At 41.6% G+C, this 25,220-nt stretch overlaps 2 protein-coding genes across 2 annotated transcripts in view; both read left to right on the top strand.

Annotated features, from left to right (window-relative positions):
* Positions 1 to 5,795, top strand: part of LOC116050232 (cytosolic 10-formyltetrahydrofolate dehydrogenase-like) — a 30,761-nt gene extending 24,966 nt beyond the window's left edge. Inside the window, exons 17-23 of the mRNA XM_031300198.2 lie at positions 97 to 190; positions 283 to 382; positions 1,241 to 1,339; positions 3,149 to 3,314; positions 3,416 to 3,521; positions 3,601 to 3,800; positions 5,386 to 5,795. Coding sequence (XP_031156058.1) covers positions 97 to 190; positions 283 to 382; positions 1,241 to 1,339; positions 3,149 to 3,314; positions 3,416 to 3,521; positions 3,601 to 3,800; positions 5,386 to 5,441 — 821 coding nt within the window. The 3' untranslated portion in view covers positions 5,442 to 5,795. The remainder of the gene's footprint in view (positions 1 to 96; positions 191 to 282; positions 383 to 1,240; positions 1,340 to 3,148; positions 3,315 to 3,415; positions 3,522 to 3,600; positions 3,801 to 5,385) is intronic.
* Positions 5,796 to 13,304: 7,509 nt separating this feature from the next.
* LOC116050233 lies at positions 13,305 to 22,821 on the top strand. Its single transcript, XM_031300201.2, has 4 exons — positions 13,305 to 13,636; positions 13,892 to 13,967; positions 20,921 to 20,988; positions 21,070 to 22,821. The coding sequence occupies exons 2-4, from the start codon at positions 13,899 to 13,901 to the stop codon at positions 22,418 to 22,420; spliced, it is 1,488 nt and encodes a 495-aa protein (XP_031156061.1). The 5' UTR covers positions 13,305 to 13,636; positions 13,892 to 13,898; the 3' UTR covers positions 22,421 to 22,821.
* The last annotated feature ends 2,399 nt before the right edge of the window (positions 22,822 to 25,220 follow it).

The following is a 25,220-nucleotide window of genomic DNA, read 5'->3' on the forward strand; positions in this document are numbered from 1 at the left end:
TCATGCACTTGACGAGCTCCTGGTATTCACCAGGAGCTCATCAAGTGCATGAAAGTTACGTGAGTTGTTATTAATGTCCTCGTTCTTTTCTTCTAGGTGCTCTAGTGGGTCAGCGTCTGTCGGACCACCCTGACATCCATAAACTGGCCTTCACAGGTTCCACTGAAATTGGTAAACACATCATGAAGAGGTGAGAGGTACAGCACATTTACAAAACTCTGACCAAACAAACGGTCACATCACTGCTCATCTCCATGTACCTGTGTCCTCCTGCATCTAAAGCTGTGCAGTCAGCAACGTGAAGAAGGTTTCTCTGGAGCTCGGAGGAAAGTCCCCTCTCATCATCTTCAGTGACTGTGACATGGACAAGGCTGTGCGCATGGTGAGGTCATTCATGATTCTAGTCCTTTAGTTTAAGCCATAGACTGAATTAATTGAAATAATAGACGTAGCATCAGTGATGGCAGTCAGCATCTTGTTTTATTGCAACCGGATGTGATGATTTCTGACGAGGGGGTGGAGCTGGGGAGGATGACGCGGCCCAGCCAGTGTTGTTTATGGTTGCTATGGTGCTGCGCTAAGCTAAACGCTAAAGGGGAAAGTTGTTGATTTTTGAAAAATGGATGACTCTGAAGCGAGTCATCCAGCGGAGATTTATCGACGGGTAAACACAGACCTCCGGGTACTGGATCCGTTCATCTGCATGTATGGCAGAACAGAAAACCTGCAGATTTTCACTTAAGTCACCAGCTAACGCTAGCTTGCTAGCTTGGTTAGCAGAACGCTGAACAATACATTTTAAGCGACCAAATGTTCAGATTAACTCTGCTGAAGTGAAAACACACAATGAGAGGGTCAAAGTTGAAGATGAAAACATGGACAACAGCCAAAAACAAGTTGAGGTCTGTCCACAGTGTTAACATGGTTAGCATCGCTAAGCCTCTGTCTTGATTGACAGGTCCTAAAGCATCCCCTGCTTTATCGTCTATTTTAAAATAAACGGGACCATCATTTACTGCATGATCATCATGTTGTATTGAGGAAGACTTGAAACTAGTGATTGAGACCATAAACTCATAATGAAAATGTTCACTGAGTAATAAATCGAGAGAAGTAGGCTCATTTTCTCATAGACTTCTATAGAAACAGACTTTCTTTTTGGAGCCAGTGGAGTCGCCCCCAACTGGAAGTTACAGAGAATGCAGCGCTAAGGGTTTTATGTGATATCTGTGTATTTCAGGGCATGAGTTCAGTGTTCTTCAACAAGGGAGAGAACTGCATCGCAGCTGGCAGACTGTTTGTGGAAGACAACATTCATGATCACTTTGTGAAAAGAGTGGTATGTCTTTTTATCTTAGATTTGCATCTTATTTGCTCAGTTGTCATGGAGATAAACAAATAATTATTCATAAATACTTGAATATTAATTACAATGAATGTAATCAATAAATGCTTCATATTTTGTATCTGTATACATTTTTCATGTAATTCTGCATTTTAACATCTTATATTAGTGTGTATTATTATTATTATTTTGATGATACATATCTCATGTCTTTGCGTCCTTATTGTCATTTTCCCATGCATGGTGTCTAAGTTACTGATAGGAACAACAATCTTTGTAATTGGTCCAGTATTGAGTGAGAACGCTGTAACCGGCAGCCGTGAACCGGGCTGCAATGTAACCCTACGGGACAAATGTTCAGCATCAGTTTGAATCCACAAGTTCTGTTTTTGCCGCTGACAGGCTAAGATTATTATTCTAAGTGTCTGACAACATTATGGAAAGGATCCCTACAGAGATAGACCTTTTTGTTAAAGAGTAAGATCCTTTTTGTTTAACATGAAACGGCTCCGAAATCAAGTTAATCAAATGATGTGTTTATTTCAACCAAACCAGAGGGGTTGTTGGAATAGTGGAAAGATGAACCAAGATGGCTTTTGAAAGTTTTAATTTTGTTTCTGTCCACTTTGAATGAAGTGTTTTATGATGATAAAATTACTGTTTATTTACATGGAGTCTGGTGGGTTTGGTGATGGTGATTTTGTGGAAGTTTCGTGTTAAACAAAAAGGATCTTACTCTTTGACAACATTATGGAAAGGATTTCTACAGAGATAGACCTTTTTTGTTAGACACTTAGAATAATAATCTGAGTCTGTCACCGGCAAAAACAGAACTTTTAGTGGACGCTAACTGAAGTTGCGCAATAGCTAAATTACTTACATTGTAGCTTATTTCGCTGACTGCCGAGAGCAGCGTTCTCACTCAATACTAGACCAATTTTAAAGGTCCTATGACATGCTGCTTTTTGGATGCTTTTATATGGGCCTTAGTGGTCCCCTAATAATGTATCTGAAGTCTCTTTCCCGAAATTCAGCCTTGGTGCAGAATGCCAGTCCCACAATGAGCTTTCCTTAGTACGTGCCGTTTCTGTGTCTGTAGCTTTAAATGCTATTGAGGAGGGGAGAGGGGGGCAAGGTGGAGGGTGGGGGTGTGGCCTTGACCAGCTTGCGGCCATGGTTGTAGCTCTATTTCCTCATGGGTGGGCCAAATTCTCTGGGCAGCTGTGGGCGGCGGGCAAAGCAGAGAAAGGGGATGTAACCTTTCCCCTTATGACAACATAAAGGGAAGATTCCAGATCGGCCCATCTGAGCTTACTTTTTCTCAAAGGCGGAGCAGGATACCCAGGGCTCGGTTTACACCTATCGCCATTTCTAGCCACTGGGGGACCATAGGCAGGCCAGGGGAACTCATATTAATGTAAAAAAACAAACAAAAAAAACCTCAAAGTGAAATTGTCATGCCATGGGACCTTTAAAGATTGTTACTCCCATCAGTCACTTAGACACAAAAACATAGGAAAATAGGGTTGAAAAAAAATTACCCATTAAGAGGTTATTTACAGGCTGAATTATGAGAGACAGACTGCAGCGAGCGTTACTTAAAAGATTACTGTAGCATAGAGGACAACAGGACACAAGACTGATGCTTGAAGTCAGTAAAACATCTTAGTCACATACTGAAAACTCACATACTGAAATGAGTGATTGAGAGATTTTGACAACAAAGCCTTTGCATGCAGACTTTATAGAGGCTACAGTGTGCATCTATGTTTTTGTGGTCATCTTATTTGACATTTGTCTCAGGTTGAGGAGGTCAAGAAGATGAAGATCGGTGATCCACTGGACCGCGCCACAGACCACGGCCCTCAGAACCACAAGGCCCACCTGGACAAACTGGTGGAGTATTGTCAGATCGGCATCAAGGAGGGAGCCACTCTGGTCTGTGGGGGCAAACAGGTGCAGCGACCAGGTAATGTAGTGATGTCTATGTGGTCCACCTGTGATATGACAGACGATGCATGATCTCATGTCGGTTTATAATGTGCTGTCTTGTTATATGTCTGCCTACAGGTTTCTTCTTCGAGCCCACGGTGTTCACTGATGTGCAAGACCACATGTACATCGCTGTAGAGGAATCATTCGGCCCCATCATGATCCTTTCCAAGTTCAAGAGCGGGTAATGCTGACTCAAGATTACGCCACATTTACCACAGCTCACAAAATGTTCACAAACTGTGTTTTCTTCTCTGGCTCAGTGAGGTGGACAATGTCCTGAGAAGGGCCAACGCAACAGAGTTCGGCCTGGCGTCAGGTGTCTTCACACGGGACATCAGCAAAGCTCTGTACGTCAGTGAGAAGCTCAACGCAGGCACAGTTTTTGTCAACACCTACAACAAGACTGACGTGGCCTCGCCTTTCGGAGGCTTCAAACAGTCTGGCTTTGGCAAAGACCTGGGTAAGAAAACCTGCTGCTGTTATTATGTAGCTGTAGTTCTTTATTCATGTCCTGTAAAGGAAATGGCATTACATAAAGATACATTTAGGCCATTAAGGGTTGAACAGGCAACCAGCTAGCCTGGCTCTGTTCACAGGTAACAAACGTGCCTCCCAGCTCCTCTCAAGTCCCCTGATTAACATATCTCATTTGATGCATCCGTACAAAAACCAAAATGTAAAAACAAGTTGAAAACTGGATATACGGAGAGCGTTGGCGCTCTCATCCAGAAGTATAGATTAATAACTGTCTGTGAATTCTGTCATAACTGTGTAGCTATGAATTATATTATTCAAGCTGAATCCAGCATGGCATAAACTTTAGAGTTGTCACGTCTGTTGATTACTTGAAACCAGCTAAAGAATGTTATGTCTCTACAGTAGGTACAGTAGGCCTCCATGCGTTTTGATAAAGATTGATTGTGTACTGTAGGTCGTTGCTCCTGAATGTGTGTTTGCACTGCTGGATGACGAATAAAACCAACAATGCATCCAGCACCATAAGACAACGTTTATATTAACTGGCTATTAGAGGTGTGATGAGATCTCGCGGGATTAAAATGTGGTGAGACTTCTCGTCGAGGTAGAAATTTATTCAATTTAAGTTGGTCACGAGTACAGAGCAGCAGCCAGTAGAGTCTAACCTGGTTAGTCTTATAATGCATCTGGCTTTGAAGATGAGTCTGGCTTGGACCTCTAAATTAGCATAGAAGATCCCCCCCCCCCCACCCGTTTGCCAAAGTTGACTCAGAGTTAACTTTTGCAGAGCGGTAGCGGAGTTGCAATTGTAAAAAGCTGCCTGTAAAACCCAGCGTTAGAACGTTAGAGGGTACGGCCGCTCTCTCTCTCTCTCTCTCTCTCTCTCGCTCTCGCTCTCTCTCACTCGCACCCGACACACGTGGACTGCAGCATGCAGTTCAGTGTGGTGCTGACTCACACAGATCGCTCTCTTTCTCTGTCTTTTTTTAAATGAGTCGGAAGCAGAAAGCCAAAGCCTAAGCCTAACCCCTTTACTTTTAATGATATTAAACAAATAGAAATGTTCTCCCCTCGTCCTATAATGGTCATAAATCAATACAAGAGCAGCCTACTTCCTTGTTTACTGCTGCAATGAAATGCCTGGTTACGTTGTAACCTTGGCTCTCTGAGGAAAGACTATTTTTCCAGTCATATTTCTTAATTTAAGTTTTCTTTAAAATAGTGTTAAAATCTCGTCTCGTCTCGTGAACCCAATCTCGTGTCTCGTCTCGTGAACTGTGTGTCTCGTCACACCCCTACTGGCTATACATTACAATACAACAATACTGCGGTATATTGACCAGCAACTAGCTAGTTAACTGTATTTTGTAATTACTGTTGGTGTGGATTATTTAATAGTGCCCACCACACGCTGATGTTGTGAAGCTCAGCTGTTAACCAGGAAACACAGGGATGTAAATGGCGGTTGTTTGAAACCCAACACATTTGGGTCACATCCTGCTGCAGAATTGGGACAAAGTACTCAAGTTTGTTGTGATTATTATCCACACTTACTGTCACTCCAACAGGACAAGATGCTCTCAACGAATACCTGAAGACAAAGGCAGTGACCATCGAGTATTGAGTTAAAGCCCAGGAGGGAGAAGCAGCGGGAGGCAGTGTGATGTGTGTGGCCCCTGACCAGGGAGGGACATGCAGACCTGTACTCATGTCTCTCATTAGTGACTACTGACTAATAATACTGTATGTGCCTTAACATCTTAAACATATGAATGTTCAGTCCTCTCAAACAAAAACCTCTGAGCCATGTTGTAGTAGGTATTGTCCTAAACTATGCAAATGAAGAACAAGTGACCTCTCCGACTCTTTTGTAATCAATGTGATTGAGTTTAAAAAAGATTGTATTAATTTCTAATATGGCTTACATTAGGTCAAATGTAACATTTCTAATAACAATGAGAACTGCTGAGCACCATCACTGCTGCATCCCTCTTTATTCCTGTTGTGTTGCAGCAGCATGAACGTCTGCAGGCAACACGATGATGTGTTCATACAAACTACTAATGTAACATTCTAAATCTTGAATCATTTTATTACACAAAAGTTCCTTGTGGCTCTTAACCCTTGAAATGACTGCTCAACTCTACTGATTAAACACTACATACACAGAATACTTGAGCATGCAGGCTTGTGGCTTCCATATTGCAGTCGATCATGCACAACAAAACATGCAAGAATTAAATCCATCTTTCAATACCACAGATATAGTGCCATTCGGCCAGACATGCCAAAACACATTTATGAACTTAAATATCCAATGGAAAATAATGTCAGAATTAAATAGCACAACGTGGTGTCAACATAAAACACAGCGCTTTCAGGCCAGGGACATATTGTCTATTGGTGAAGTAGCATTGATCGCTTTGAGGGGGGATAGATTTTGCCCCCGCCGGGGATAAAAAATAATTCAGCAGAGGCAGGGATATGTAGACCAGAAAGAGGGAAATCCCACACACACCCTGGATGTAGATTACCATGACATTGCACACTGGATAATGATGCTATAAAATGTTTATTTAATTACCACTAATTTAACCTGTTGCATTTTCTTGAATTTGAGAAAGGAGAGGCTTTGTCCAATGAAGATTAACAAACAGATTTAATAACGAAATGACATGACAGAACAGGATTTTACGCTGCAGTGGACTGCAAGATGTATTCCCCTCGTGGTTCTACATTTTACAGTCCTAAACATTTCTCAGTTTCACCAATATATTCCCTTGAAGTTGTGGGCGGTTCCTTGGATGAAAACTTTTTCCATTGGTCTGTCGTCCCCCAAGAGAAGGCATTATTTCCAAATCCATGTGTTTTGAGGTTACTTCCTGTCACAAACAAGATCCTAACTATGTGGATGTCAATTCTTTTCAAGATAGTCTTTTGGTCTTAAAGGTACAATATGTAACTTTTCTGCATTAAAATGTCTAAAAACGACCATACCTATGTTATATATTTTTTTGAGTTGTGTAGTTATACTATCCCAAATGTTTCCACCGAATGGCAAACCCAGAGAAATCTATTATTTTATTTTCAGACATCACGTTTCATTTAGTCGCCCGTCAGTGGCGTCATATAACCTTTCACCATCTAGTTACTCATAACTTCCGTCAAAACATGGGCACCCAGATGCTACGTTCGAGAGTAATTGTAAATCATACAATGTCACAGAAAGAAATACTGGTAACACTGCTTTTTCTGCCAAAAGGCATCATTTTGTGATTAATTACATGCCACTTTGCAACACAGTAACACAGCAGAAACCTTATTTATTGATACACATCAATATTAATCCATCTTAATGTTACTACAAAGTATGTGCTGGTTGCTAGCTAATGCTTGGTGGATAACATTATAGGGTTACAACATCGTTCAACATGCTCATAAAGTTATTAGCCTATGCTTTATTGATGCGTCAAAGGCATTTGATAGAATTAATCATGAACGATTGTTTGTAAAATTGTTAGATAGAGGTGTCCCTAAATTTTTAGTGAGAATTTTAGAGTTTTGGTATGCCCACCAAACGTTTCAGGTTAAATGGGACAATGTTGTATCTGCTCCATTCTGTGTTAGTAACGGAGTGCGGCAAGGAGGGATTTTGTCTCCTCTTTTATTTAATGTTTATATGGATGAATTATCAAATCAGCTAAATAGGTTAAAAACTGGCTGTCTTGTGGGCAACACTATTGTTAATCATCTTATGTATGCAGACGATCTGGTCCTGCTCTGTCCATATAGTGCTGGGCTGCAGCAGATGCTGAAGGTGTGCTCTCAGTATGGCCTTGATTATGACATAAAGTATAATGCTATGAAAAGTCACATAATGATAGTTAGAAGTGACGAGGACAGGAAATCAACTTTTCCGACTTTTTATTTGTCAGATAGTCCTCTTGCTGTGTGTGAGGAAATTAAATATTTAGGACATGTCATATCTGATGACTGGATGGATGACAAAGACCTATACCGACAGCGCTGTAAAATTTACTCTCAAGCTAACATGCTTATAAGGAGGTTCTCTATGTGCTCTGACTCTGTGAAGTGCTCTTTATTTAGAACCTACATCACACCATTATATACTGCTCAATTGTGGTCTAATTATAAGAAAAAGAGTATGCAGAGGCTCAAGGTAGCATACAATGATGCAATGAGGCTGCTGCTCCGTGTCCCTAGGTGCCATAGTGCCAGTCATTTGTTTGTGTCCACTAGAGTGCCAACGTGTGAGTCACTCTTAAGACAACTGATGTTTAGTTTTATGTGTCGCTTGGACAAGTCAGAGAACCACATAATTGAAGCTCTAGTCAGCCCTCTGAAAAGCTGTTATAGATACACTTCTAGGTTAAGACGACATTGTTGCAATAGCCTATATATCCTATAGGATCATATGCAATTTTTATGTATTATTGTGTATCCTATAGGTTAATATGCAATTTTTTATGTATTTTTGTATCTCCTTTTTATACTATGTATACTGTATTATGTGTTATATGGACCTGTGTCTGCAATAAAGCTTTATATATTAGTAGTATGATTACTACGTTAATGTTAGCTGTATAGATAGACGATTAATCTAATGCTAATTTAGCCAGCTAGCACACCCTGCTCTGCCTGCCTCACTCCCCCGGCACAAAGAGACTTCATTCGGGATGATAGCTGACAACACAGCCGGGACATGTAGCAATAGCTAGTTACCGTTAGCCCCAGCCGGTGCCGGGTGCTTACGACGCTAACGGCAGTTTAATGAAGCGTCGGGAAACAGAGAATAGCAGACCTAGGCATCCTTGTCACTTCGGCCATCCATAATGTTAGCTTCCGGTGTTTGTACCGAAAATCTCCTCCGTGCCGAATTTCTCCCCCCTTCGCGGTTAGCTGTCTTTACAGTTAGCTTTAACCCGACAAAAGGTGGGTTAAACACCAAAACGAATAATTAAAATTACAGAGTAGTGAAGGGGGAGATCGGGTAGCTGGGAGATGTTCTCCAGCTGCTGACAACAGCAATCGAACATCCTCGCCGTCCTGGAGATTCCCCCTGCAATCCCCACCCACACCCACATACCAACTTTGGTATCGATATTATCGATATTTGGATTGATCTGCCCACCACTACTACGTGTTGTTTACGTGTTGTTAATGTGTTGTCTACGTGTTGTCCACGTGTGAAAAATCCATGTGTTGTCTACGTGTTTACATGTTGTTTACGTGTGAGAAATCACATGTATTTGAACTGTTTGGCTTTCCATATTTGCTGACCCCAAACGTTTCGACTACCACTCTGTACTCTGCGCATGTAGCCAGTTTGTAGAGCGCAATTGTAATACGCTTCTCGATTGGAACCGGAGGGCCATGGCTTATCTGGGTCAAGGGACGGGCCAATAAAATTACACAACAGGTCAAATCCGAAAATGCTTCAACCAAAGGGTTTCCATTAAGTGTCTCTAAACCACAATCTTCCAGAACAGTTTGGAGCGCTCTCATTCCCACACCACACGCCACCGGATTTACGTGCATCTGCATCATCATAGCAATGTGTTGATAGCATCGTTGTTTTCTTATTATAGCTTGATATGTCGCTATCAGCTGGCACATAAGCACTATTACAACTTACAATATGAATCATTTGTAGATTGATGGCGCAATCCATTTTGTCTGGCAAAACTTTGTTTTGTTTTCAAATGTCAACTTGAAAGTTGAGCGATTCAGTGTATGGAAACACCATAAAATGTCTCAAATCAATTCGATATACCAATTTGACTGCAAAACAGTATGTGACGTCATTACGTGTGACCTATGCGAAATGTCTTGTGTATCACTCGGAGCCAGTCAGGTTGGTAACAGCCAGTTTAACCAACCTCTGCCTGCATTTACAATGGAAGATAACAGTGTGTGAATGCTCATCTCAAAGGACAACAGCAAGCATGCTCTGTCTCGTTGGAAATCCTCCATTGCTGTGAGGAATTTCCCATCTCTACAACCTAATTTTCTCTGTGCAAAACTTTGACACTTTAGCGAAGCAATCTACATGAATAATAAATGTAATTGAAATAAACAAAATTTAAGTTGTTCTCTTGCAAATTAACAAAGAATCAATATATAAACAAAATTATAATATGGCTTCTTCATACTGGACTTACTTTTTATCCTTTTCAGTATTTTAACAGTTAACAATAATAATGATGTGCTTGACCTTTCCCACAGTATAAAAAACATCAAGCAGATCGCAAGTAAATATCTCAGTACAAAACATTTCACCACTGACTACAGCAACATACATTGCAACGTACCTGCATTTACAATGTTAATGCTCATCTCAAAGGACAACAGCAAGCATGCTCTGTGTTGGGACCGTCGAGGAGGTTAAACATAATCTTTTTCAAGCAAAGGATTTCCAGCCAACATGTGCCCAGAGACAATGGGCCTGAGACAAAGAAGGGCCTACCTGGAAAATTACGATCCAGGTCTCCTCAGGAAAGATGGTTCATCACCCATTTTCTAACAACAGCCTGCATGCAGACCTTGCAGCCTAAAAGTCACACCCAGGTGCTACTGCACAAAATGGCCGAAACACCAGGAGGTCCTGCATTCCCATTGGCTCCTGGGACCATAAACACAGCAGGGAGCCAGGTCTGGTGGCCTGACCTATAAATAACCTCTTCACCCCCCACTTCTCGTCTTTTGCCCTGTGACTTTGGTCACTACAGCATGACACACAGAAACAAATGCTTTCCACCTCAACTCCAGTTGACGACAGGTCAGCACGACAAGTTTGTGCTAAAACTTCCATTTTTGAAACAAAGTGGATTTAATTTTGGTGCTGGGAGCACCGTGGATCCTCTGAAACCACTCGCCAGTGTTTTCATATCTGCAGGAGAAGGAAACAACGTTTTTCTTCTCAAGTCGACTCTAGCTCCCTTCCTTCTTCCTCTGATCTGCTGACGAGCAGACACGGACCCCCGTTTCTTTCGTGGAAACCTACGGACAAACGGACTGAACACACAGTAAGAAGGCTTACGTCTGTGCAGAGATAAATAGTGTGTTTTATTAATGAGTAATTTGCTATTGCTGCTACTTTGTGTTACCATTAATGTGATCTGATTAATACAGCGCTACTGCTGCGCATGTAATGTATTAATCTAGGATTGTGACCGCTGAGTCAAGTGTATATATATCTATATATATATATAGATAGATATATATATATATATATATATATATATATATATATATATATATATATATATATATATATATATATATAGATATATATATATATATATATATATAGATATATATATATCTTTCCTACTTCTCTAACCTTTCTCTCACACACACATATATGAACACATAGCTAGTTACACACACGCGCTAAGGTGAACAGCTGGCCAACAGCTAGTCACGTAGCTAGCTACAGAACGCACACTGCTTAACAACTGCGCTCCTCAGGGTGTCCCTTTTGTGTCAACCACACGATAGCCTGAATGAGCTAACGGCTAATCTTGGGCCTAGCCTAGCAATACCGCCCTCTTGAGGTGAAACAGTTTTGTGCAGCTCACAGGAGTAGCCATTTTTGTAGTCTTTGGTTAGACTACACCCCTACTCTTTCACACTCACTCTCTCACACCCACACACACACACACACACACACACACACACACACACACAGAGAGGGTCTCTCCACATGCTGTTTTGTTTTTGCTTTGTTTTGTTGTACTTAAAAGAAACGTATATTGGTTTTAATTGATCAAAGGATTATTGATTGGCCATTGATAATTTTGAAGTTAATAAATTCTACTATACTTTAATTAGCAGTTGTTTGTGATTATTTGTGTATTATTGTATTAATTGCTGGTTAAACACAGGTCAGTGCTCGGATTTTACCCTTCCACTGACAAATGCGACTATTCCACAGTTCAATATTGGCCCCTGAAGTTTCAGGGTGGTGCCCCGTTTTGATTGTTTGTTGATTTGATAAAGTTATTAATAACCATATTCATCACTTTATTAATATTGATAAACCTCTTTGATAATATGCCAATAATTGAATCTGTACACCTACGAGAACCCAACATCTGTCTGGAAAGACGGCACATGTAGGTGCTAGTTAACATACAGAAAATATTTTTCGAGTGGTAAAACATGAATAAAATGGTTGGTAACTAAATACAACCATTGCCAAATTAACTTCAGACAATTGTTATATCTAACCAAACAAACTGGGTCAACTTTTAAGTGCTTTTCAAGTAGTTAACGCTATATTGTCCACAAGCATTCACAGACATGTTACCTCGTTGGAAATCCTTGGTTGCTGTGAGGAATTTCCCATAATGTTGTTCTGCAGCTACTCGAAGCAGGTACAAATTTTAACAGTAGATGGGGTAGTTGTGCCAATTTAGTAGAATTTAACCTGAACCCATTCAACTATGTTACATACGCACAGGTTTTTATTCGCCGTTGGAATGAAACACACTTTCCCCCAGCTTTATTCGCTTGAATTTTTTTGCCGAACTGGATGGAAACTAAGCTACTGAACCTGTATTTAGTCAGGACCGTCTCTGATTCAGATCTCAGACAGTGTGCAGACACTCAGCCAATTTATATTCTCTGTTAAGAGTCAAATAACAATTTAGTCTACTTTGTGTTTTTGTTAGATGTTTCCAATGTTCTAAATATGTATCTTTTGAATGAATCATAATCTGTTTTGTTCTGTTGATAATCTGTTTTGTTCTGTTGAACTGTGTTGAACCAGTGCTGATGGGAGCCTGGTTAGTTAGCTTCACCATCAGCTCACTGAGGGGACTGTTTTCAGGATTCAGCTCTTGGGTTTTTAGTGCTTTGAAATGAAGTGTCTTTTTTTGGCTTAAATTAAGATGTGTCCAAAATGTAATAGCTGGTTTCTGTATATTTAGCAGTAATGGGAAACGTACCATCTTTCGTCGACAGGCGTTATTTGGCGTTTTCCTTTGAATGTTTAGAATTCTTCTACAGAATTCCGTACGTGCCCTACACACAGAAGTCTGTAGAAGAATTCTATCTATCTGGTGTTTGTCCCAGAAGTCATGCTCCAATCTACTGAGTGGGCCCCAAATGTCACTTCCATATAGTGCTATCGGTACAATTACACTATCAAATTTAATGTATTAATTTCATTTAATTTTTTATTTAATTTATTAATTTAACATCTCTCTCTCTCTCTCCGATAGAAAGAGACAGGATGAGTGGTGTGTGTGTGTGTGTGTGTGTGTGTGTGTGTGTGTGTGTGTGTGTGTGTGTGTGTGTGTGTGTGTGTGTGTGTGTGTGTGTCTCTCTCTCTCTCTCTCTCTCTCTCTCTCTCTCCATGTGCCTGATCGTGTGTCTCGCTGTCAAGACAGCCCAAATCACCATGCTGGGTGTTTTATTTTGAAAAGTGTTTTATTTTTGTAAATCATCCGGCTGCACTGTGGTCTTCCTGTATGTGATTACCTGCGTGGCTTGACATACGCTCGCGTATCGCGCAAGAAATAGAGGAGACGCCGAAACTATCGCTGTAGCGCGCGGACCGACGCGGACACTACGCGCCCAGTATGAACGGACAGGTTGGATAACATGGGCGCCGAAATAAAGATAGCTGCGCTACGCTGCTATACGCGACGCTTACGTGCCCAGTGTGTCGACTCTGATTGGTGCATGTTGCTGGCTGGGCTCAGTCCTGCAGCACCCCGAGAGGCGCTCCATCCGTGACACGGACTGCAAGGAGACGGCGTCGGGGAGCAACAACAGGCCGGATGTGTGCAGGTAGCCTGAGATATGATTTATAATGTAGTAATAAATGCTGGAGAAAGAGAGAGAGAGCGAGAGAGAGAGAGACGCTGTTCGCGTGTCTCCAAACGCTGCACTTGTCCGTCTTCATGTCTAGAGAACCGACATGTCGCCACTGCGAATCACTGGATATTTGATTGTTTCTATATTTCATTTGTGTAGCCTATTTTTGTGCAGTGTTTTTAGGTCATTGGTTTTGTTTAATATTTCACCTGTCTTGTTTTTTTTAAGCAACAAAATGGGACGGCGGCAGTCACAAAGGAAGCCGCAGTACACGCTGCCAAGTCCAGAAAATAATAACGACAAGGTAAGAGAACTGAACCTTTTGATTATTGATTATTGTTTTTGTCAAGCAGAAAATTCCAAACATTTGCTGATTAGCTTCTTAAACGTGTGTTAAATATGGAAGCAAATAAGAGACATAACGTGTATTTGAATTTTAACAGTCACTGAATAACCTACTGGTAATATTTTACTTTGAAAACGGCCAGTGTATCTTTTGGTTATTCGATTTTCCTTTCATAAATGTGAAGGCCTATTAAAATACCATAAACGAGTGGTTGTTTGTTTTTTTCGTTTTAAAATACAAAATTTGAAATTGAAATAGGTGTTTTTTTCTCTTCCTTTTCATCGTCAAAAGGGGAGGAGAGAAATTCTAAATATGCTTTGATTTAGATTTTGGTTAGATGTCATATAACCAAAAAAAATAAATAAATCACTAGCAAACATCAATCATATTCTGAGACCAGATGTTGTCATTTCCTAGGCAACCGCGTCTGTGTACCAGTGTTGCTTCAGCCCAGGCAATAATGACTTTGGAACCCTACTCTGATGATGCTTGAGGTTATTTTATTTCATAATGTCACTTTTATTTATCTCCCTCTCCCTGACTCTCCGTCTCTCCCTGCCGCTGAAATACAACTTTGCCGTGAAGAGAGTCAATACCAGCTCAGGAAATAGACTTTCAGTTCACGGCTGTAACGTATGGAGGAAATATTTATTCATAATTCAAATTGAAAGTCCAAAGAGAAATTGAAAGTCCAAAGAGAAAACGAAGAAATATCAAATTAAAAATATTATTATTTTTTTAAATTTTCCATTGATCAAATTAAAAATATTATTTTTTTTTAATTTTCTATTTGGCTTTTCCATTTGGATTTAATATTTGGCTTTTGAATTTAAATTTAACATTGGCTTTTCCATTTGGATTTAATATTTGGCTTTTGAATTTAAATTTAACATTGGCTTTTAATTTGGATTTAATATTTGGCTTTTGAATTTCAATTTAACATTGGCTTTTAATTTGGATTTAATATTTGGCTTTTCGATTTCAATTTAACATTGGATTTTCATTTGGATTTAATATTTGGCTTTTGAATTTACATTTAACATTGGCTTTTCATTTGGACTTGACACATGTCAATGTAAATGAGGAGGCGTGGCCCAAAGGCTGGTGGGAGGGTCTGAAACGAAAGGGGTGCAGAGGCACCTTATGAATAGCAGGGGGAGCTGACTGCTGGGGAGCACACCGTTGAGGAGCATCTGTCTGGAGCTTGGCCACCAGGCTGGCTTATCCTCTTATTTCACATGATATTGGGCCCGTGTTAGTGAGGACTAGATTAGGACTGTATTTAAAGCTGATTCTGGTTTCCAACTTCGCCCCAGGTGTGTCTGTTTAAAACACGGACGGAGACAACTTCTCTCTTTTGATGTTTTATTTAATTAAGCAACAGTACAAACATGGGTGTGGGTAGCTCTGCTACGTGTGTTTGTGTGTTGTCAGATCTCGAGGACACACACACACACACACACACACACACACACACACACACACACACACACACGAAAAGCCAGTGTTAAATGTAAATTCAAAAGCCAAATATTAAATCCAAATGAAAATCCAATGTTAAATTGAAATCGAAAAGCCAAATATTAAATCCAAATTAAAAGCCAATGTTAAATTGAAATTCAAAAGCCAAATATTAAATCCAAATGGAAAAGCCAATGTTAAATTTAAATTCAAAAGCCAAATATTAAATCCAAATGGAAAAGCCAAATGGAAAATTAAAAAAAAATAATAATATTTTTAATTTGATCAATGGAAAATTAAAAAAAATAATAATATTTTTAATTTGATCTCGCTTCATTTTCTCTTTGGACTTTCAATTTGAATTATGAATAAATATTTCCTCCATAGTAACGTTACCGCCAGTGGCATAGGCAGAAATAGTATTTTGGGCGGGCCAGTACAAAAGTGAGAGAGCCATTTTCAAAAAGACGTAGAGTAGCAAAAAGGACAAACTGAAGAAAACAGCAACAATTTTACCTTCCAACATGTACTGCATTACAACGGCAACAGCCAGTGTTGGGAAGGATACTTTCAAAACATATTCCGTTACAGAATCATGCCCAAAAATTTAATTTGTAACGTATTCCGATACGTTACTCAATATGAGTAACGTATTCTGAATACTTGGATTACTTCCACATTGAATTGCATTTTATAAGTGTAGGAATGCGGCCATCACATACAGCTTGCTAAACAGGCCTATTATGGTGTGTTCTTCTGTTCCAACTGGCTGAATGTGTACCTAAACAAGCAGATAGATTTTTGTATTTGCATACTACAAAAATCTAACCGCAGTCTTAAACTACCACGAGCTAATTTTAGCTAACGTTAGCTTACATGTCAAACGGGGCTGTCAGTCTCTGCCTCTGGGGCTAGTAAATCAGCATATAGCACGTCAACTATAAAATAGCAAGGTGACCAGTAAAACTACAGCAGACGACTACCCTTCGCTAATTAAAAAAAAAAACGTACTTTAAGACGCTTCTTCAGGTTGGAGGTGGAGTAATTTGAACGCTGAAAGGAGGTTGGTTGCTGGCAAGCAGAGGTTGCACTGCACAGTTATATTTAATTCTCCCTGTTCTTTCTTTAATGTGAAATGCTGTTTGAATTTCCAAGATAGAAACGCATTCCTGCCCTGGCTCTGTTGTGCCGGTTCCGGCTCCATCTCTACCTCTATCAGTGATCACGCAAATAGCTCATTTTTTCGTTTTGATATTGGGGCTTCTGGGAAATGCATGGAGTTGCGAGAGTGAATAAACTCGTGAAACAGAGAAGTATCGTCATGTAATCCATTGATTTCAACTATTTAAATTGTAACTGTAACGGAATACAGTTACTCATAATTTGTATTCTGAATATGTAATGTCGGTACATGTATTCCATTACTCCCCAACACTGGCAATAGCAGTACTGTCTACAACATGCTCAACCAAGAAAGCTCTGTCTAAAACGTTTGTACACAACAATATCGACAAAAACCTGTAGATTTTAACCTATTCAGGCTAAAATATATTTGCACCGGCAGAACCAGCAGCATTGGCTCTGCACAGCACTGTTATAAAATTAACCCACGGCCGCTGCCAAGGACTAGCCTACATGGGGCGCACACTCTACTGGGTGAGCTACAGGTCGCCCCGCAGACTCACTTTAGACAATAACCTCAGTTTTGATCAACACGTCACCGATGATCTCAGCAGACATTACATGTCATCTGTAAACTCAGAGCACTTTCTGTTGCCCCACACCTCCTGTTGTTACTTTACAAAAGCATAATCCAACCCATCCTGCTGGACTGTTCCCCCTGTTTCCACAGCATGCTCGTCATTTCTTTCTTTTTTTAAAGATTTTTTTGGGGCATTTTAGGCCTTTATTTGTACAGGACAGCTGAAGACTTGAAGGGGAGAGAGAGGGGGAATGACATGCAGCAAAGGGCCGCGGCCGCTGCGTCGAGGAATAAACCTCTATATATGGGCGCACGCTCTACCAGGTGAGCTACCCAGGCGCCCATGCTCACCATTTCTAACAAAAACAAACTCACCAAGATCACACACGTCGCCTCCAAAATGATCAGCTCCCCTACAGCCAACGTCTCAGACCTGAAGGATGGAGCCATCACACACCTTACCCTCACCATTGTCAATGACACCAATCCCCCTCTATATCCACACTTCACACTGCTGCCATCTGGCTGCAGATACAGGACTCTGAGGTGAAGAAGGACTTGCTTTAGCAGAAGAAGTTTTGTTGCTTCTATCATAGCACTGTTGAACAAATCTCGCTGACTTTGCATAGATTAGCCTAGTATTAACCATCAGACCTCCGGTGCTGGGTCTAATGTTAGCTGCTGCCGTTTTCTTCAAGTAGCAGCTAGCTAGCAGCTAGCCACCAGCCCACTGTGACCAGGTTGTGACCCGGGTCCCGGTGCTGACTGACTCTGGTCCGACTGCGGAGCTGGCATGACCCGCACTAGCTAGCTGGGAATCAGACCAGTATGCCGCGCTCGTGTTTTATTCATGGGTCTATTAAGGTTTTTATTTCCTTTGGCAGATAGTGATATGCTGTGATGCACTGACGCCAGGCAGGCTAGCTTTGCTTTTAGTCTGAGTCTGTGCAAAACTTCATTTGAATATAACATGCAAATAAATAGAGAGGGAAATGAAGGTGTACATATGAAATAAAAGTCCCCTGAAATAAATAAAAGTTCAATTAGGAGAGACCTCACATGACTGACAGACCACTATTGAACTATATTGACTAATTTATATCTTTATATTTATTGGCTCATTTATTTATCCCAGGACGTATTTCATAGCCATATTTATGTATATTTATGTAAAGAGGTGCAAAAAACGGATCAGTCGCTCAGGAAGTTAGGCTACAAGTTTCCCTCAACTGCAGAATCGGACGCTGTGAATCGGAAGCTAATTTCAGCGTGGTGTCAGATGAGTCCCATCAAGCTATTGAGCTATTTTCAGTGCAAAATTTCAGTGAGAAATCTTGCGCCCCCCACTTTCCTGTGATATGTGCACACACACACACACACACACACAGTAGAAAAACACAGGCAGGATGCAACCTCCTGGCCATTAGAGCATAGTCTGTCAGTCATGTGATCCAAGAAAGTGGCTTGAAAATTTAAACTCAAAAGTGACGTGGCTCTGGTAAGGGTATCCTGGATGTCACCATGTGAATTATTTCAACTTGAATTTTTGGATCTTCAAAGACGTGAATTCAGAACAAATAACTTCAGTTACATGGTTTTTAAAGTTACATATTTCGATATTAGGTATTCAGTGACAGTTAATACTTATGTCTCTTATTTCCTTCCATAGTTAAAGGGTAACTACCGTTTTTTTCAACCTGGACCCTATTTTTCTATGTTTTTGTGTCTTAAGTGTCTGATGGGAACAGCAATCTTTGACATTGATCCAGTATTAAGTTTCTGACAACATTATGGAAAGGAGGTCAACCTTTAAAACCTCTTTGAGACCTTTCTGTTTAACCAGAAACAGCTCTGAAGTTGCTAGCGCTAAACCCACCAGACTCCATTTAAAAAAGCAATACTTTTAGCGTGTATAGATATATAGTAAATCGGTAAACTATGTGTTTATTTTAACCAAAACTAGAGTTGTGATGGCTGGAAAAGTGGAAAGACGACCCAAAACGGCTTTTCATAGTTTTATTTTGTTTCTGTTGACTTTGAATGAAGTGTATTTTACAATGCTAAAATTACTGTTTATTTACATGGAGTCTGGTGGGTTTAGCGAACAAAATTTTGCGGATGTTTTTAAGTTTAAAAAAAGGATCTTACTCTTTAACAGAAAGGTCCACCTCCTTAGAAATCCTTTACCATTGATAATTGATAATATTGTTGACACTTAGAATATTAATCTGAGTCTGTCAGCGGCAAAACAGCACTTTAGTGAAGGTAAATACAAGCTGGACAATTGTTTTATTAACTTACATTGTAGCTTGTTTCTCCGCTGCCGACTGCAGTGATCTCGCTTGATACTGGACCATGTCAAAGATTGTTGTTTCCATCAGTCACTTAGACATAAAAACATAGGAACTTGAAAAAAAGGGATTGAAAAAAAAACTGGTGCTAAACTGAAAAAAACGGTAGTTACCCTTTAAGTTTAATATCAATCTGAGGCCCTGTTTACACAATGACGCTTGTGTGTGAAAACAAAAAAAATATTTTATCGGATGTGCCTTTTGTTTATACGGCGACGGAGTTTTTGGGGCTTAAAAACGCAAAAAAGTGAAACCACCCTCCAGAGTGGAAATCTTAAAAACGCTCCACCGTCTAAAGGGAAAAAACGCAAAAGTCTGAAGACAGCGGTGTGGAGAGAGACGAGAAAAAGGCGTCCAGGTAGTCTGTTGTTATGGAGTAGGCTACAGAAATTATAGGCTCCTGTTATCTAAAAGATTTTCAATGTAATGGCTCAATATTTAAATGATTTCGACAATGTGGATAAGGTTGTTATAGTTCGATGACCATATGTAGGCTATTGATTTGAGCCAGAGTAGGCTACAACGTTACGGATGAAGAGAAAGAGAGAGAGCGAGTGGCAGCGGCCAGCGAGTGGCAGCGGCCAGCGAGTGGCAGCGGCCAGCGAGTGGCAGCGGCCAGCGAGTGGCAGCGGCCAGCGAGTGGCAGCGGCCTGCGAGTGGCAGCGACCGGCAGCGGCCAGCGAGTGGCAGCGGGCAGCGAGTGGCAGCGGCCAGCGGGAAGAGGGCAGCAGCCAGCGGGCAGAGGAGGGTCTGCTTCAGCCTCCTCTTGCCCGCTGCCTTTCGCTCTCAAGCAGCGGCTGAAGGGCTCGAGGCTCCGGATATTGGTAGTGCTCCCTTGGGTGCTGTTGCTTATCACGGTTGACTGTGCCGGTCATCATCAGACAAACATGCAACTCCACCTCCTCATCTTTTCCAGACAAGCTTTGTTGTTTTAGTTTCGCGCTACTAAGGAGAGAAGTAGAAAGAAGGTTCTACGTAGGCGCGCAGCCTTGGTGATGTTGTGTGGCAGTGCCACCTAGCCGCCTGGCGTGCATACTACATCGAATTTCACACACTTTTGCGTCACCATATGCGCGCAGATCTCCCCCCCCAAAACTCTCGTCTAAACGCAGAATAAAAAGTGAGAACGCAACGCCACTTTTGCGTTTTCTCTTCAGATCGTTTCCGTCTAAACATAGCCTGAACTGAATGTTTGGAACTTTTGGACGGACAAAACAAGTAATTTGAAGACGTCACCGCGAGCTCTGGGAATGCAATGGGCATCCTAACAATTTTTTAGATGATTAATTGATTAATCAACAGTGGAATGCATTATGAAGTATGTGATGATGTGTTTAAAGAATGAACATGTATTAGTGATCAGTAGAAGGCTTTATAGTGTTTCTCTGTTCTCACAGAGGCCACAGCAAAGAAGAAAGCAGAAACCGAACACTCCCTCGACCAAACGCCTTACTTCTCAACACAGGTGAGATTGCTGCTTGTGCACATTTCATGCCACTCTGTGCTGCCCAGATGCTAACGGAATATAATTTACTTTTCCCTCTAGTGCTCTGGGAACCTCAGAGTCAAAGGCCCATCCACTGCCCCCTGCAGAAGACAAGATGGAGCCAAAGGTGCAGCCGGCTGCTCAGCCCTGCAGCCACAGAGAACACAAGCCCACAGGTTTCAGGGTGAGCAGACACACAGCTGCCTTTCCCTGCCACCGCCTGCCTGACTCAAGTCCTACTCTGCAGGAGAGCCTGTCGCCAAAGCCAGAGGTAGGAGGTCTGGCTGGCCATGGAGAGGGCGACAGCGACACAGACTTGTCTGAGTCAGAGAGACTTCCTGTGTCGCCCTCTGGTGGAGTTCCTCCACAGCTCCAGCTGAGGCCAGAGGTCATCCAGGCTGAACACTGCCCCTCTCGCAGCCACAGGCCCAGAGGACACGACCATGGTGCTTTTGACTTCCCAGACTTCCTCCCTCCACCTTTTAACTCCTGGAGCCTCAGTCAGCTGGCTGTCTTCTACAACATGGAGGGCCGGGGGGGCCCTCAGCCCAGGCCCGTGGGCCCTTTGGAAAGGTACCTGGATAGGCTGCTGCAGCTGGAGTGGCACCAGATTCAGACAGTGCAGGGGGAGGGGGGGAAGTCAGCGGTGTCAGATGTCCTATCCAGCTGCCACAGGTCCCATGCTGCTGCCTCGTCACGCCTCAGCTCTCCAAAGTGCATCCTCCAGTGTCAGCGTGCCTTCTCCCTCACCTTCCTCTCCTGCCTGGCCAGTCACTCTGCCCTGCTCTCCGGCTGTGCCTGCACTCTCTGCCGTATCCGCTACTCCAACTGTAGCACATTGTGCTGCCGCTCCTCCCACCACACCCGTCAGTCCAGACTGAGTCCCATGCTGGAGCGCAGGGGGCCCACGTCGCTCCCCAAAAGGAGCTACAGCGAGAACCGGGTGAAGTCCTCAGACAGGAGCTCTGCATCCCGACCTCAGGTGATCAGCAGCCCTGTGCAGACCAACAACCACCTGAGGAGAATGCAAGCCTCAGGAAATATCCGCAACCCTGTTAAAGGTGCTAACACCAAGCCTCATTCCACTGCCAGAGGCATGAATGTCGGGGCTGGGACGGACTGCGTGGGAGCGTTGGGCGACGTGGTGGACTATAGGACAGGAGGGTTTAGGAGGAGGAGTGGCTCAGAGCAGAGAAGAGGTGGAGTAGAAAGACAACAAGGTGCATCAGAGAAACGACGAAGTGGTTCTGAGTATAGAAGAGGAGGAGCTGAGCGGAGGAGAATAGCTGAGCTCAAGGAACGGGAAATAAAACCAGATGATGTCACTGCAATAATGGACAATTTACCTGGGCCCAAACGTTCTTCAATAAATAGACCAAACAGACAGAAACAGGTGGAATTTGTTACATAACAGCAGATTGATTACTGTAAGTGCAATCTGTCTGCCACAGCTACAGTTTAAATTTTGATTGTCATTTTGTTGTTATTTGACAGAAAGCGTAGCAAGATTGTAAATTTATTTTCTTCATTAGTGGATGGATTTCTTTGTTCTTAGCCAATTATAGTTACATTATTATGTTTTATCCAATGCTGCGATTGCAGTCAAATAAGATATTGCAACAGTAGTGTTTACATGCACTATTGATCATACATAAATCCTATATTTTATTTTTTTTAACCCAGTAAGCCTTCGTTGGCACAAAACACCATGTACGGAGGTTTCAACACGCCGCCAGTTTTACTTGTGATTATGTTTTGGTTTTGGTTTGTTGACCAAAGAGCTGCATAATAAAGGTGATTAAGTTTACCAAACAATTATAATTTGCATGTGTAATTCTTCAAAGGCAATGTAAAAGTTGTCTAATTAATATAGTATGTCTTCTTTAATATAACACAAATCGCACCATCGCTGTAATGCATGTTTCATTTTAAAATAATAAAGTCCTGTTTAAAAATGCTAGAATCTAATAGTTCAGTGGTTCTGCTTTTTCAATAAAATACTTAACACCACCCATAGACTGTAACAGTGATTGGACGTAGCAGCAGTGAGGTCACCCATTGGTTTGTGGACTGCCGTTTTGAAGCGCCAAGTTTGGCAAAATGGCCGTCGCCATGTTTTTTTTTTTAAACTGGATATGAGAATACGAGGATTTTGAAGGAGAGGGTGGAGCTGAGGAGATTGAAGCGCAACGTTTATGGTTGCAGTGACGCTGCTTGAAGCTAAACGCTGAAGGGGGGAAAGTTGCTGATTTTCAACCCTTCTGAAGCAAGTCATCCTGCAGAGATTTACCAGCGGGTGAACACAGACCTCCGGGTACTGGAGCCATTCATCTGCATATACGGCAGAACACAGAGCAGGTCGAAAATCTGCAAACGTTTTCCTAAGTTACCAGCTAACGTTAACACTAGCTCGCTTGGCTTGCAGAATGCTAAACAACTTTGCTGAAGTGAAAATACACAGTGAGAGGGTCAAAGTTTAAGATGAAAACATGGACAACAGCCAGAAACAAGTTGAGGTCTGTTTTAATGTACCCATTGTTAGCATGGTTAGCATCGCTAAACCTCTGTCCTGATTGACAGGTCCTAATGCATCCCCTGCTTTATTGTCTATTTTAAAATAAACGGGACCATCATTTACTAAAATGATCATCATGTTGTATTGAAGAAGAATTGAAACTAGTGATTGAGCCCATAAACTCATTATGAAAATGTTAGAAGAAGTAGGGCTCATTTTCTCATAGACTTCTATAGAAACAGACTTCTTTTTGGAGCCAGTGGAGTCGCCCCCTACTGGAAGTTACAGAGAATGCAGCTTCAACTTTGGCTTCACTTCTCAGGCCTGGAAGTTGGTGCTTGTTTGAAACTCTGTAGCCTGATAGGCAAACTTAAATTTGCAGAGTACGCCAAGCTCACTCTTTTTTTTCTCCCCCTCTTTTTATTTTATATGTCATTGTCTAATGATGCTTATTGAGTCTGATAAAAAACTAGTAAGTATTGTACTATGCCATTGTTGTTTGTTAAGAACTCACAAAACATAAGGGAGCAAAGAGAAGGCATAAGAAAAAGGAATGAGACACTAAGACAACACATATCTAAACTTGAGATGAATCAGGATAACACAGATGTTGTTAATCATAACTTTCAGTGGAAGAGCTGCGGTGATCCAGTGGAAATATTGGCACTTATGAATAATGTATGGTAAGATGGAAGGTTTCCATCAGACAGAAAGCAGCAATTTTAAAGCCAGGGAAAGAGGCAGCGCAGCCAGGGTCATATAGACCTATTGCACTGACAACAGTGATGTGTAAAATGGAGTGGTGACAGATTGGTGTATAAACTGGAGAAGGAGGATGCTTAGCTGGATACAGGACTTTTGGTGAGAAAGGCATTATCGAATGACACATGCATTGAGGATGGAACACCACAGGGAAGCCAAATCTGTCCAGTGCTATTCAATGTCATGATAATGGACTGGGGAAGATACCAACAGAAAAAACAAAATATGTGTATTTGGCAATATGAAAACTGGAAAGTTGAAATTATTGGGAGTATTTTGTGACATTCTGAGCAAGTGTGAAAAAGTAAAAAAAAGTGATGCCGTCCCTATCAGGAAGTATGTGGGGCGCTGCCCAGCATACACAATAATGATTTACAGGGCAATAGTCATATCAAGACTAGTTTATGGGTCTTTATGTTATGGGACAGCAGCTAAATCTGTCCTCAAGAGACTGGATGTAGTGCAGTCAAGAGCACTGAGAGCCGTTTGTGAGGCCTTCCGTACCACCCCAATTACCCCTTACTTGTAGAAATTGGGGAGATCCCATTGGGAAATAGAAGATCCAAATTGGCAATGCAATATATATCTAAACTATGGGGACACCAAGGGGAGAACACAGGACGCTAGCTCTGGAAAAGGCTTGGAAATGGGCAGGAGCAAAAGTGAAGATGAAATGTTTAATCTTTGAAATAAATAAGGAGATGGAGAGGATGGAGTTGGACAGGAGGAGGGGGTTGCCCCTAGTTCACTGGCCAGCTATATCACCATGGATTTTACCACCATCAGAGATAGATGCAAGAAAATCACATGATAGCACTGCAGCGTATGGTGAAATAGGGGAAAGGCTAAGGAACACCTAGGGACAGTATATCCATATTCATGCATGATGATAAAATGTAAGCATCTGTCTGAGGGGGTTTCAGTCCATACAACA

The sequence above is a fragment of the Sander lucioperca genome, chromosome 6 (assembly GCF_008315115.2).
Source record: "Sander lucioperca isolate FBNREF2018 chromosome 6, SLUC_FBN_1.2, whole genome shotgun sequence".
NCBI lineage: Eukaryota > Metazoa > Chordata > Actinopteri > Perciformes > Percidae > Sander > Sander lucioperca.